This window comes from Bufo gargarizans, chromosome 7, assembly GCF_014858855.1.
Source record: "Bufo gargarizans isolate SCDJY-AF-19 chromosome 7, ASM1485885v1, whole genome shotgun sequence".
Taxonomy (NCBI): domain Eukaryota; kingdom Metazoa; phylum Chordata; class Amphibia; order Anura; family Bufonidae; genus Bufo; species Bufo gargarizans.
Window position 1 is genome coordinate 125,564,681 of NC_058086.1, and position 14,854 is coordinate 125,579,534.

General features: G+C 43.9%; 1 protein-coding gene across 1 annotated transcript in view; it reads right to left on the reverse strand.

Moving 5' to 3' along the window:
• LOC122944191 (complement receptor type 1-like) overlaps window positions 1-14,854 on the reverse strand; it is a 380,940-nt gene that overhangs the window by 134,476 nt on the left and 231,610 nt on the right. The window contains exon 9 of the mRNA XM_044302417.1: window positions 10,997-11,134. Coding sequence (XP_044158352.1) covers window positions 10,997-11,134 — 138 coding nt within the window. The remainder of the gene's footprint in view (window positions 1-10,996; window positions 11,135-14,854) is intronic.

Sequence of the window (14,854 nt, forward strand, 5' to 3'; positions counted from 1 at the left end):
GTCGAAAACCTCAGCAGCACTGAACTGCTACTACTTTCTAATTTACACCTTAAGAGGCTGCTTTAGCTTGCAGGTGTTTCACCAGCAAAGCTGTGCGGCCATTAATAATGAACGGTGAATAAACAATCAGCGATAAATAGCAACTGCCTAATTCAGGGAGGTTTTATAACCTTGAGGAGGTTAAGCTTGTCAGACTTGGTGTGATGATGCCACCTGCTTTGCTGAATACCCTCTCTGACAGTACACAAATGGCAAACTGGGCCTGTTCCGGTGACTGTTCCAAAAGTTTATGGGGTCAGGCAAGCAAGTTGTGGAAGCTATACAAAAGTGGAGACATGCACATGGATAGGACAAAATAGAGGGTTACCAGGGCTGACAGATGGGAGACTTACCTTACATGGCCAGAACTTTCTGAAAGCTACAATACTTTTTTTTTTAAAAAAAAACATTGAACCACCAAAGTTATCATGGGAACCATGCAGGTAGTCTATCTTATTTTTCCCAACTGCAGGAAGTTGCAATGTTCATGTCATTGTCACTAACCAGATTGCCAAGTTGTAATTTAGTGGGTGACATCCAGCAGGATATTTGATGTTTGATGCACATTCGCAGCTGATCTGATATGTTTTCTCGCATCCAGTCGCAGAACAGCATCCCCCAACATATGCTGCTATGTGACGTTTCCACCCGTTGGAATTCCAGCCTCTATATGTTGGACCTACTATACGAACAGAGAAAGACCATCAATGATCTTGATGATCCAGGCAGATAGGAGTACTCCCCTGTGTAACTTCAATGTCAGCCAGTGGCAGCTCATGCGTGACACCTGCCATTTGCTCGGGCCCTTTGAGGAGGGCCACGTTATTTGTCCGTCGCCAGGACTACGGAATGAACAACGTCATTCCATGGCTTCATGTCCTTGAACATATGCTGGTAATAATGGCTGGTCAGGGGACTGGAGACATTGCGCCTAGATCTCAGAGCCACATGAGCCCTGTGGGGGCTAAACTGGAGGAGGAGGAGGAGGAGGGGGAGGAGGACTTTGGAGCACAGGCAATGTGTAGCGAAATGGGTGGTTCTTCTACTCAGGTGACAGAAGAGGAGGAACAGGAGCAGCCAGAGGAGCTACAGTGTGATGAAGAAGACAAGACAGAGGACCCAGACACACCGTGGCAGTATGCAATGGAGATGGAGACAGGGAGTCCCTTCAACTCACTTGCACAAATGGCCCGATGCATGATAACTTGCTTGCGTAGTGACAGCTGAATTGTCACCATTCAGCAGAGGGGTGACTTCTGACTCTCCACCTTGTTTGACCCTCGCTACCGGTCCAGAATGGGGGCTTTTTTTTATTTTATTTTTTTACACCCACTGAGAGGGAGGACAAATTGAACTACTGCAGATACATTCTATGTAGTCAGTTGGCTGCTGCCTATCTGCGCCATCGTCCATCCTCTCGCAAATCTGACCGGGGGGGAGGGGGCCCTCTGTGCTCACGTTCCTCTGCCATGACTGCTGGGGAGGGGTGGTGTGGAAGGAGCAGTACCAGCTCCATCAGCAGCAGCCTGAGTCTACAGTCACTGATGAGTATCTTTCTTCACCTGCATAGTGAAGAAACTACTCACCAGCAGCAACAGCTAGACCTGGAGCAGGACCTGAACCAGCAGGTGGTGGCATACTTGGACAGCACCACTTTTTCTGTGAACCAATATATCAATTGCAACACTAGCTTTGTGGTATACTGCATCACCTGCATGACATGCCGCTTACAATACATAGGCTGTACTTCTAACAGCCTCAAAACCAGAATTTGCAGACATATTTCTGATATTCCACATGCACTGACCCGAAATGTTTCTGCGGTCAGTTCACACTATGCGGCTTGTCATGCAGGTGATACCAGTAGCCTTGTGGTGCAAGGAGTGGAAAGGGTTAAAATCTCCAAACGTGGAGGTGATCACAGGAGAGTTCTTTTAAATAGAGAATCATACTGGATTTTTACTATGGCTACTTGTGTACCAACAGGTCTAAATCGCAGACATGATCTTATATTACATTATTGACCTTGGTACATTTTCTCAGTATTTTCTGCAGCTTTTCCCCTTTTCTCTTCTCATGTTTAGCATATGTTTTTAAGTGTTTGAGGTGGAGCTATGTATAGAAACATAGAAACATAGAATGTGTCGATTGTGTCCACCTGGCATGCTGAACCTGCCTTTTATTTAAGGCCAGTGTCTTACACTATCATGTTGTCATGAGTAAGTATCTGAATTTATTCATCTGAAACGCGTAGACCTGGTGTACATGTCCGGATTTTAGCACGTTTTTGCATTAAAGCATTAAATTGGTCGTTTGGAAGCTGAATTTTCTCTTTTTTCCTACATTTCATTATCGCTGAGTTCCTGGCGTTTTTCCGTGCCTCCATCCCAGACCATGACCAGGTGAGCCTCGACTCCTGTTCTCACTTGGAAAGCACCCTGCCACCCCATATTTAAGATCCGCTGGACTACTGGGCAGCCAAACTGTATTTGTGTCACGAGTTGGAGGTCCCAGGAGAGACCACTGCGTCGTCAAGCAATAAACAAACAGAAATCAGGTACAGACACACAAGAGTTTATTGCACAAACAAAAACCAGGGAAGGCAGCACAAACAAAACATGAACTCTATGTATCGTCAGCACAGTGGGAGCAAACCCCCATTGCGCCACTGTCTAGTAATACTCCGGAGGGGCGTGACTAAGCAACTCCTGGTATTCACTAGGGCCCCAGATGGTAGGGTTAGGCTTTGCAGCAGGAAGTTGCCGGGGTCCACTCTGGAGCGTGAACTAGACAGGGACAGCAGGAACGAATGGACAACAGGTACCAGAAGGTACCGACGGCACATAGGCATACATAACATAGACAGGCAAATACAAACAGGGAAACTAATAACACAAGCAGGAGTTCATAGCAAGGAAACAGGAGTGACAATGAGCAGAGAAGGACTTGCTCCACCAGTAGTAAACTGCATGGCCTTACCCATGGCACTCTGCTGCAAAGAAAGGTGCAGCAAGGGCTTGCTAAACAGAGACATGAATACACACAAGGTAACATACATAACTGGCAGAATAGATTACAGAAACACAGGAAAGAGGACATCAATGAACAAGTAGGGAAACCCACAGAGCACAGAGACACAGATCTCATGGGTCAGCAGCATGGGAGAGTGGGTACAAACAAGGAGCAGGACAAGACAACACACACCAGCAGAGCTGACACAGAACTGAGGAAACCTCAGCCTTAGGCCTCATGCACACGACCGTTGTGTGCATCCGTGGCCGTTGTGCCGTTTTCCGTTTTTTTTCGCGGACCCATTGACTTTCAATGGGTCCGTGGAAAAATCGGAAAATGCACCGTTTTGCAGCCGAGGCAGTGATCCGTGTTTCCTGGCCGTCAAAAAAATAGGACCTATCCTTTTTTTTTGACGGACAACGGTTCACGGACCCATTCAAGTCAATGGGTCCGTGAAAGAACACGGATGCACACAAGATTGGCATCCGTGTCCGTGATCCGTGGCCGTAGGTTACTTTCATACAGACGGATCCGAAGATCCGTCTGCATAAAAGCTTTTTCAGATCTAAGTTTTCACTTCGTGAAAACTCATATCCGACAGTATATTCTAACACAGAGGCGTTCCCATGGTGATGGGGACGCTTCTAGTTAGAATACACTACAAACTTTGTACAAGACTGCCCCCTGCTGCCTGGCAGCACCCGATCTCTTACAGGGGACCGTGATCCTACAATTAACCCTTTCAGGTGCGGCACCTGAAGGGGTTAATTGTACTATCATATCCCCCTGTAAGAGATCAGGGCTGCCAGGCAGCAGGGGGCAGACCCCCCCCCCTCTCCAGTTTGAATATCGTTGGTGGCACAGAGTGCGCCCCTCATCGGGCCCCCCCTTCCTCCCTCTATTGTTATAAATCGTTGATGGCACAGTGTGCGCCCCCCATCGGGCCCCCCCTTCCTCCCTCTATTGTTATATATCGCTGGTGGCACAGTGTGCGCCCCCCATCGGGCCCCCCCTTCCTCCCTCTATTGTTATAAATCGTTGGTGGCACAGTGTGCTCCCTCTATAGCAGTATCAATATTTGTGGCAGTGTGCGGCCTCCCATCTCCCCCCCCCCCCCGATCATTGGTGGCAGCGGAGTTCCGATCGGAGTCCCAGTTTATTCGCTGGGGCTCCGATCGGTAACCATGGCAACCAGGAAGCTACTGCAGCCCTGGTTGCCATGGTTACTTAGCAATAGTACAACAGTAGAAGATTCATACTTACCTGCTTGCTGCTGCGATGTCTGTGACCGGCCGGGAGCTCCTCCTACTGGTAAGTGACAGTTCTTTAGCAATGCGCCGCACAGACCTGTCACTTACCAGTAGGTGGAGCTCCCGGCCGGACACAGACATCGCAGCAGCAAGCAGGTAACTATGAATCTTCTACTATTGTACTATTGCTAAGTAACCATGGCAACCAGGACTGCAGTAGCGTCCTGGTTGCCATGGTTACCGATCGGAGCCCCAGCGATTAAACTGGGACTCCGATCGGAACTCCGCGGCCACCAATGATCGGGGGGGGGGAGATGGGAGGCCGCACACTGCCACCAATGTTGATACTGCCATAGAGGGAGGGGGGCTGATGGGGGGCGCACACTGTGCCACCAACGATTTATAACAATAGAGGGAGGAAGGGGGGGGGCCCGATGGGGGCGCACACTGTGCCACCAAATGATTTATTACACTAGAGGGAGGAAGGGGGGCCCGATGGGGGGGCGCACACTGTGCCACCAACGATTTATTACACTAGAGGGAGGACGGGGGGCCCGATGGGGGGCGCACACTGTGCCACCAACGATATTCAAACTGGGGAGGGAGGGTCTGCCCCCTGCTGCCTGGCAGCCCTGATCTCTTACAGGGGGATATGATAGTACAATTAACCCCTTCAGGTGCGGCACCTGAGGAGTTAATTGTGCTGATCACGGCCCCCTGTAAGAGATCGGGTGCTGCCAGGCAGCAGGGGGCAGTCTTGTACAAAGTTCGTAGTGTATTCTAACTAGAAGCGTCCCCATCACCATGAGAACGCCTCTGTGTTAAAATATACTGTCGGATCTGAGTTTCACGAAGTAGCTTATATCCGACGGTATATTCTAAAATAGAGGCGTTCCCATGGTGATGGGGACGCTTCAAGTTAAAATATACCATCGGATTGGAGAAAACTCCAATCCGATGGTACAAAAGAACTCCAGACTTTACGGATCCGTTTGAAATGGCACCATATTGTGTCAACATCAAACGGATCCGTCCCCATTGACTTGCATTGTAATTCAGGACGGATCCGTTTGGCTCCGCACGGCCAGGCGAACACCAAAACAACTTTTTTTTCATGTCCGTGGATCCTCCAAAAATCAAGGAAGACCCATGGACGAAAAAACGGTCACGGATCACGGACCTACGGACCCCGTTTTTGCGGACCGTGAAAAAAACCTGTCGTGTGCATGAGGCCTTATATACAGGTTCCATGGATGCAGCAGAGAGGCCACACCCATGGAGCAGACAGAGAGGATTAACTCCTAATAGGAACACAGGGGAGTTAACCCATACAGAACCACAAATAACACACAGAAACAAAACTTCAACGAGGAGCACCGAACAAGCAAGGACGGAAGGTCACAGCCAGAGATAGTGGCTGTGACAATTTGTGGCCGCAAGTGGCCAAGTTTTCCCTGGAAAACTGTCCTGCCTGGCCAGTAGTGTGGCATCAGAGCAGGTGTTTAGTGCAGCGGGGGACATAGTTACCCCAAGGACTACTCGCCTGTCCACCCAAAATGTGGAAAGACTTACATTTTTCAACAAGCACCCTAAGCACCCTTAACATCAAGGGCACCTCAACCACCATCTTGGCTGATGCTTCCTACCACAGGGCGTGCCCCGGAGGATTTCGTGCTGTCCACCTCAACACTGTGTTGCCAGCCCAGGAAGGCTATCTGCTAACAGTGAGTAAACTGATGTACTGTGCGTTATACTATTTGGCCCCTCATCGGTCCACCGTGAACCTCACATGTTCCCCCTGTGACTGGCTGGCTGCAACTGGGCCACTATTTTGCCTTTCGGCCTGGCTGACATCATAATTTATTTGAGCCTTCTTCTGATCTGTCAGAAGGAAGGAAAAATGAGATGCACAACGGATCCTGTCTGTGTAGCAGCTGTAATGCCTGCATGGTTCCATTAGAATTGGCTTGTGATTTGGTAGCCAAAAGCAGGAGTGGGTACAAAACACAGAAGACATGCAAATATTCCATTCACATGTCATCTCTGTTTTGGATCCACTCCAGTTTTTTTTTGGCATTAGCAATACTGATGGATTACTTAGCAAATGCTGACCAAATGAAGGCGTGTGCTCAACAGACAGGATCCATTTTTTGGGGGTATTGTTCTGACGGATCAGAGTAAGGGCAGAATAATCAGTGACATCAACACAAACTTACTGCTGACACCCTCTCCACTCTGTCGGGGGCTCTACTTGTATAAGTGTGTTCTGTAGACATCTATGTGGAATAAGCTGACGACGTTGTAAAAGGAGTGCACTTCTTCTTGGCGCTAACATCGACCTGTAAGGTCTGTTTTGATCACATGACTGCCCAAACAAGTGAAGCGTGCAGTGATTCTAAGAGCGACGCCTGTCATCTGCATGTCATACTGACTCACAGTATTATTTCACTACCGGAGCAGACTCTCTATGCGTGTTACTGCAAGGCACAGTGTTCTACACCACTATAAAAGCTCTCTGTAGCCATAAAATTACAGTTTTTTAACGCGATTTGCCGCAAATAAATTTGGATCGAGCCAAATTTTTTCCAAAAATGTGACGAACCGGCCAAATCGAATTTCTTAAAAATTTGTGCATCTCTAATTAATACACTCCAGAAATACATCCATCCCCCTCTTGAACTCTTTTAGTGAATTCACCATCACCGCCTCCTCAGGCAGAGAGTTCCATAGTCTCACTGCTCTTACCGTAAAGAATCCTCTTCTATGTTTGTGTAGAAATCTTGTTTCCTCCAGATGCAGAGGAATCTAATGCAGTTAGTGCAGTAAAATGTGTGTTCTAATTGAACAATATCTTGAAGTAATACAGTGTGTTGACTAGCACTGGCATACTAATGCAGTTATTGCAGTAAAATGTGTTTGCTGTAACTCTACGGTATTTTGAAGTAATACAATGTGTTCACTAAGATGCATATCTTAATGCAGTTATTGCAGTAAAATGCATTCACAAACATGGCTATACTAATGCAGTTATTGAAGTAAAATAGGTTTGCTGTAACTGCACAATATCATGCAATGATACAATGCATTACTGAAATGAGTTGAGCTCCTCTACCTAATTATATTCCTGTTACACCTAGATTGCTAGCTTGTGTCTGAAATTGTGTTTTGACAGACACGGACAAAATGCATGTGTTCATATCACAATCTGAGCACAGAAAGTCATGTATGGCATTCTGAGCAAAATTACCTGTCAGAATCCTGCCTCCTGATTGGCTAACTTGCTGTCTGTCAGCCTCTGAACAAATCAGGTCAACCCCCCCCCCAGTGTCATTTAGTCCTCCTTGTTTAGAATTGATTCATTTAACTCTAGCCTATAAGTAAAAATTATTGGAAGGAAAGTGCAATTGCACCGTTATGGCAAAAAATAGGCTAAATTAACTGTAGACGCTTTGCAGCAAGTTTGTGGAAAAACAAAGTTGGCTTCTGCACATATAAAAGATTACTATCTCTTTATCAGCTCAGGCACAGTCCAAAACAGTCTGTAAATGATTACCTCCAGCCATATGCTCCAATAAAAAAAATATTACTTTTTATTAAATTTCCTAAAAAAAAAATAAAAAAAACTCCAAAGGTTAAAAATTAATCTCAACCCATGGCTTAAAGGGGTTGTCTGTTTTTTTTTTATATTGATTACCATACTCACTTCAATGGGACAGCTCCAAAACATTCAAGTGACTAGGAAGGAGACATTCCAATGAAGTAAATGGGACGGCGTAGTTGTAATTACATACTGTAAGGGGTAGCTCTCTTTCACTGGGGTCGCAACCACACACTTCTTCACGGACACCAGCAAAAATAAAACACCTTACCCGTCTGGGCTCTACCTAAACACATAGGTTTCCCTGACTCACCTCTAAGTACCGCTTAGGGTCAGGGTCTCAGGCTCTTACCCATTGTCATCTTTGGTTCGTCCCTCTCACGTGCGATACATCCATCTCCACAGTGGACATCCATCCTTTTCCGGGAAGTTGGGAACCTCCCATCTTTGATTTCTGGTCATAGGACAATCAGGTGAAAACCTTCCCACTTGACGACATCTCCAGCAGCACTCTCTCTGTTGCCGGACAGCTGCATGCTGTCATGGTTGGTTGCTCTTAGCAACAGCATCTTCGCACATCCTCTCTAGGACTCTGTACACCTTGGCAGTAAACACTTGAACTCTTGAGAGCCCCACTGCTCTCCATCTCACTCTCTTCCCATCGGTTGCCCTTGGCAACGGCATACACCATCTTCTCTAGAACTCCAGGTACATCACCAACACCTTGGACTTTTACAAAGTGTCCCATCAGTGTTGAAGACTTAGTCTACAGGGCCAACTGCAGTTGCGCCCTCAAAGCTTCCCCTCTGCCCCCAACCGCATTCTGAGAACCTGCAGTTCTTGGTTCCTGGTCACAAGGTCACTGCCCAGTTCCTCAGCACAGCGGTTACTATGGGAAATGCCTTGGGTTAGGACCTCTCTTTGTCTGTCCAACCCACTCATGAGCTTTTCCTGCTCCTGTTGCCACATCACTTGTCTTTGGCTAGCCTTGAGACTGGCCCGCATCAGCCGCTTGGTGAAATCCTCCATCCACCCCATAGCAACAAACAGTCCTCTATCAACAGAGCAAAAAATAAAATAAAATTATATATATATATATATATATATATATATATATATACCCCCACATGGCAAGCCTTTCAGGCTTCCGGCCCTTTAACTCCAGCACAGCAGGATTCAGTAGCACCTGCTCTTTCTCGTCATTGCCCTTAGCAACCGGCTGTTGTTGCCCTTTTCTCATGGACAACTTGCGCGCATCCTCCACCAATTGTAAGGGGTAGCTCTCTTTCACTGCGGTCGCAACCACACACTTCTTCACGGACAGCAGGATTTAGGGCCAAACTGTGCTTTATTGAGACACACGGCTTAACGAAAAACATACAAAGCCAAAATAAAATACCTTGCCCGTCTGGGCTCTACCTAAACACATAGGTTTCCCTTATTTACCTCTAAGTACCGCTTAGGGTTAGGGTCTCAGGCTCCAAGCCTTAGCAGGTTCTGCTCATCAAGCATCAGTCCACACAGGGGAGAGATCAAGCTTCACATAGTCTTGTGGCCCCTCAGCCCTCCTGACTGAGACCACATACAGAGCCTCTGCTCCAGGTTCACAGACACTCGCCCCAGACTGACACACTGAGGGTGGATTTATGCTAGCCTGATTACAGAAGGCTTCACCTGCGACCACCTTCCTGCTAGGGAAAAACCTGCCCCGGACTGGGGGAAGGGGAGGGAGTGGATTGGGGGGGTCCCACTGCAAAAACCTACCATCCCAATCCAAGTAAAATTCAGCCCGGAATAAATAAAGAAAAATAGCTCCAGCAACTATATTTACTGAAGCCAGCGTCATTCTGGATTTCACCCACTTCAGCCAGTTGAGGAACCTAGGAGAGATATTCCCCTCTTCCAGGAATTTCCCATGCATTTTACAGTTCACAATACCAACAGCCGTCAGCAATGTGAGAAGCTATACACTCCTGTTAATGTGTGCCTGAAGGTCATACGGTATGTACAGAGCTTAGAAAAAGAGCTGTAGTCAATGTCTCCCCTACGGCAACTTTCGCTGCATACGTTTAAGCCCTAGCGCATTAATCTGAGATGGCTTTTTAATCATTGGAGGTATTTTAGGGAATTTAATTTAAAATAACTGTATATTGCTGGCTGAGTTCAGAATATCATTTCTGCTAACAGTGTGTGTACAATGGACCAGCTAATATCCTCTGATCTGATTGGCTGTCAGGCTGGTTACACGACATTGTGGGCAATTCTGCCAGCCAGGGACATCTGCATCTCCCTGCCCTGTTTCCCTCACCAGTGTACTGAATTTGAAGTGTAAAATGGCAAGGCTGTTTTTCTTAATTGAATTGCCAGAACTTTGTATTAGTGTGGAAATATAATGTTTGTGATATTCATAATGAATCTAGCTTGTTTCGAACCAATTCTCTAATTTCTTCTTACAAATAAGGTCTAGAAAGTATAGGGGTTGTGCATTTGACTTTACTTTCAAAGAGCAAACCAATCAAATGTTACTCAGCAGAGATAAAAGTGCATGTTACATAACTATCTGGTCTTCATAAATTATCATCGCTAATGGAAAGCAAGGAAGACATGGATATTCTCCATGTCGGACATTTATGATGCACACTTGTCTCTAGAATGGTGATCCTCTGACCTTGTACCTCTTCACCCCCATCCCATTGGTCATCTCATCCAAGCTGCAAGAAAGCAAGGTACAAAAACAACCAAGTGTATTGTCCTATGCTGTTACAGTAACTCCTGTAGAAGTGAAGTAGTAGCAGTACAGCATAGCAAGCTATACTTTCTCTGTAACTTATGAGGTGCAGAAACAGCATGGATCACTGTGCTACGATGTTCCCATGACTCCTGTTCACTTTTATTGGAGTTACAGTAGCGCATGATTCTCATGGTATTTTTTTAGCTAGCCAAGAAAACGATGCAGTGTGGACCCACCACATGTGACAGTACCATAAGAGTGAAGAGTTAAAGAGCAGTCAAGCAACAAGAAATGTAGAAAGTAGACAGTGGGTCATGATTTAAGTCAAATTATTTAATAATACTTGCATTTTCACTATAGACTTACCTTGACAAACCAGCGGTGGACCCCAGCCATAATAATAACACTGGCCAATGTCACTTCTTGGCTTTTGCCCAGAGGGACATCTATATTCAATAGTATCCCCATCGTTAAATGATCGGCGATTATATTCACAAGTAATAGCTGATGGAAAAAACACACATAAATTACTCATTTTTTTCAAATATTAATTTAAATTAGGTATAGAAAAAGTGCATTGGGAAAAAGGTCAGTGTTCAGTACATAAAATATACTGTATAGGGTGGAGCTTTGGTCTTTGAGAGCTCTGTATGTTAAGAGAATCTATCGCTGTAAATTCTGTCCCATGGATGCACAAACAGTAGAAATTCTTTGAGACAGACGCCCACAGAAAAGAACAATAAACATAAGATATAAGATAACTGAAAATGTGTCACAGAGCATCGGGTCTCGATAAAAGAATCATCTTTTCAAATATTTGGACTTTTGAAGTTGCTTAAAGGGGTTGTCCCATTTCGATCTTTTATGGTTAGGATAGAAAGAACCCCAGTAAGCGCCAGTCAGGGGAGACTGAGTTTCAGAAACAACCTAAGTGACTGTACTACTTTTTTTTTACTTAGCTCCCATTCACTGCTATGGAAACAACAGAGCACCAGACTGCCTTTAACCCCTTAAGGACCCTGCCATTTTTCACCTTAAGGACCAGGCCATTTTTAGCAAATCTGACATATGTCAAATTATGTGGTATTAACTTTAAAACGCTTTTACTTATCCAGGCCATTCTGAGATTGTTTTCTCGTCACATATTGTGCTTCAAGACAGTGGTAAAATGGAGTCAAAAAATGTCATTTTTATTTATAAAAAAATACCAAATATACATAAAAAAATGGAAAGATTAGCAAATTTCCAAATTTCTATTTCTCTACTTTCATAATAAATAGTAATACCTCCAAACATAGTTATTACTTTACATTCCCCATATGTCTACTTCGTGATTGGATCATTTTGAAAATTACATTTTATTTTTTGGGAACGTTAGAAGGCTTAGAAGTTTGGAAGCAAATCTTAAAATTTTTAAGAACATTTCCAAACCCCAAAATTTTTTCAGGACCAGTTCAGTTATCAAGTCATTTTCTTGAGCTTACATATTAGAAACCACCCATAAATCACCCCATTTTAGAAACGACACCCCTCAAGTTATTCAAAACTAGTGATGAGCGGGAGGTGCCATATTCGATTTCGCGATATTTCGCGAATATTCGATTGAATATTCGTGTTATATTCGTCAAAATCGAATATTCGCATATTATTCCAATTATCGCGAAAAATATGCGATTTATTCAATCACGTATTGCAAATTTTTTCTTGGCTAGGCTAATATGTGTATTTTACGAAATTTCGTAATATTGCTCTAACTTCGTCTCTTAGAATATTACGAATATTCTAAAAGACGAAGTTAGAGCAATATTACGAAATTTCGTAAAATACACATATAGATTGTAATTTAGCATATATAGTGCTATAATCTCTTTTTTTTCCTCCAATTTTTTTTTTGCTTCTTCTGAACTTAAGTTTTGTAAAATATGTACACTATTAAAAAATATTACTATAGCAGTATATTAGCTTAAATACAATCGATGTGTATTTTACGAAATTTCGTAATATTGCTCCAATTTCGCCTTTTAGAATATTACGAATATTCTAAAAGACGAAGTTAGAGCAATATTAAGAACATTGGCAAAAGTCGAAATTGCGATGCGAGTAATATAACACAAAATAATCGCATGAAGATTTCAATTTAGCACTGCTATATTCCATATTCTAGCCTAGTATGGAATATAGCTGTGCTAAGTTAGCACTGCTGTATTCCATACTAGGCTAGAATATGGAATATAGCAGTGCAAAGTTGAAATCTTCATGCGATTATTTCGTGTTATATTATTCGCATCGCAATTTCGACTTTTGCCAATGTTCTTAATATTGCTCTAACTTCGTCTTTTAGAATATTCGTAATATTCTAAAAGGCGAAATTGGAGCAATATTACGAAATTTCGTAAAATACACATAGATTGTATTTAAGCTAATATACTGCTATAGTAATATTTTTTAATAGTGTACATATTTTACAAAACTTAACAGAAGAAGCAAAAAAAAATTTGAGGAAAAAAAAGGGATTATAGCACTATATCAGCTAAATTACAATCTATATGTGTATTTTACGAAATTTCGTAATATTGCTCTAACTTCGTCTTTTAGAATATTCGTAATATTCTAAAAGACGAAGTTGGAGCAATATTAAGAACATTTGCAAAAGTCGAAATTGCGATGCGAATAATATAACACGAAATAATCGCATGAAGATTTCAACTTTGCATTGCTATATAATATATTCTAGCCTAGTATGGAATGTAGCAGTGCTAACTTAGCACAGCTATATTCCATATTAGGCTAGAATATGGAATATAGCAGTGCTAAATTGAAATCTTCATGCGATTATTTCGTGTTATAATACTCGCATCGCAATTTTGCCTATTGCGAAATTTCGCAAAATACACATAGATTAGATTATAATTTAGCTAACATGGAATATAGCAGTAAGTTGAAAACGCCACTGACTGGAGCAGCCAGGAATCCAAAGGACAGGTAAGAACAACTTTAGGGAATTGGGAAAGAAAAAAATATAGTAATAAAAAAAATAAAAACTAATATTCGATTTCGCAAATATATAGAACGATATTCTAAATATTCGCGAAATCTTGAAATTGCGATATTCGAGAAAAAAATTCGCAATTCGAATATTCGCGCTCAACACTATTCAAAACTGATTTAAAAACTTTGTTAACCCTTTAGTTGCCCCACGGGAATTTAATGAAAATGGGAATTTAATTTTAAAAATTCACTTTTATTAGCAGATTTAAAATTGTAATCATTTTTTTTCTGCAACACATCAAAGGTTAACAACTCAGGACAGCGATACAGATGGCTGTGCTGCGGAAGGGCAAGGGAGGGAGAGGTATCTCCCTTCCCTGTTCTTCTGATAGGCTGCAGGCACTAATGCCTGCAGCCTATCAGAGGCCGGCTCAGGTGGCGTGATGACAGCATTATCATCGCGCCGCCTAAGCCGCGCAGCACACAGCGGGGGACACAGGCCGGAAGAGGCCTGCATCGCATCACTGCTGTTGGAGGTAAGTATTAGTGTTTTTTGTTTTTTTCTTTGTGGGGGAAGCTGGCACTATGGGAGCATCTGGCATTTCTAACAGCCCCATTTGTTTTGGGGTAGCACTCTGGGGGCATTTATTTCTTGCCCATTTTTTTTGGGGGGGGGGCACTATGGGGGCATTTCTTACTGGCACAATTATGGTGGGGCACCATGGGGGAAAGGACCACTATGGGGCATCTGGGGGCTCTAAAGGGGCTTTTTTTATTGGCACATTATGGGGTGCACTATAGGGTAAAGCGGCACTATGGGGCATCTGTTGGCACTATAGGGGCATTATTTGGGGGCACTATGGGGAAGTGGGGGCTCTAAAGGGTCCTTTTTTTATTGGCACATTATGGGGGCACTATGGCATTTGGTGGCACTAAGTGGGCATTTTTTACTTGCAAATTATGGAAGGCACTATAGGAGAGAGCGGCACTATGTGGCATTATTTGGGGGCACTATGAGGGAGTGGAGCACTATTGGGGCATCTGGTGCAACTAAGAAGGGGCATTTTTTACTGGCACATTATGGGGGAAAGGAGCACTTTAGGGACATCTGATGGGGGCACTAAAAAGGGGCATTTTTTGCTGGCATATTATGGGGGACACTATGGGGAAGGGGGAGAGGAGCACTATGAGGGCATTTACCGGGGCACTATATAGGGGTATTTTATACTGGCATAC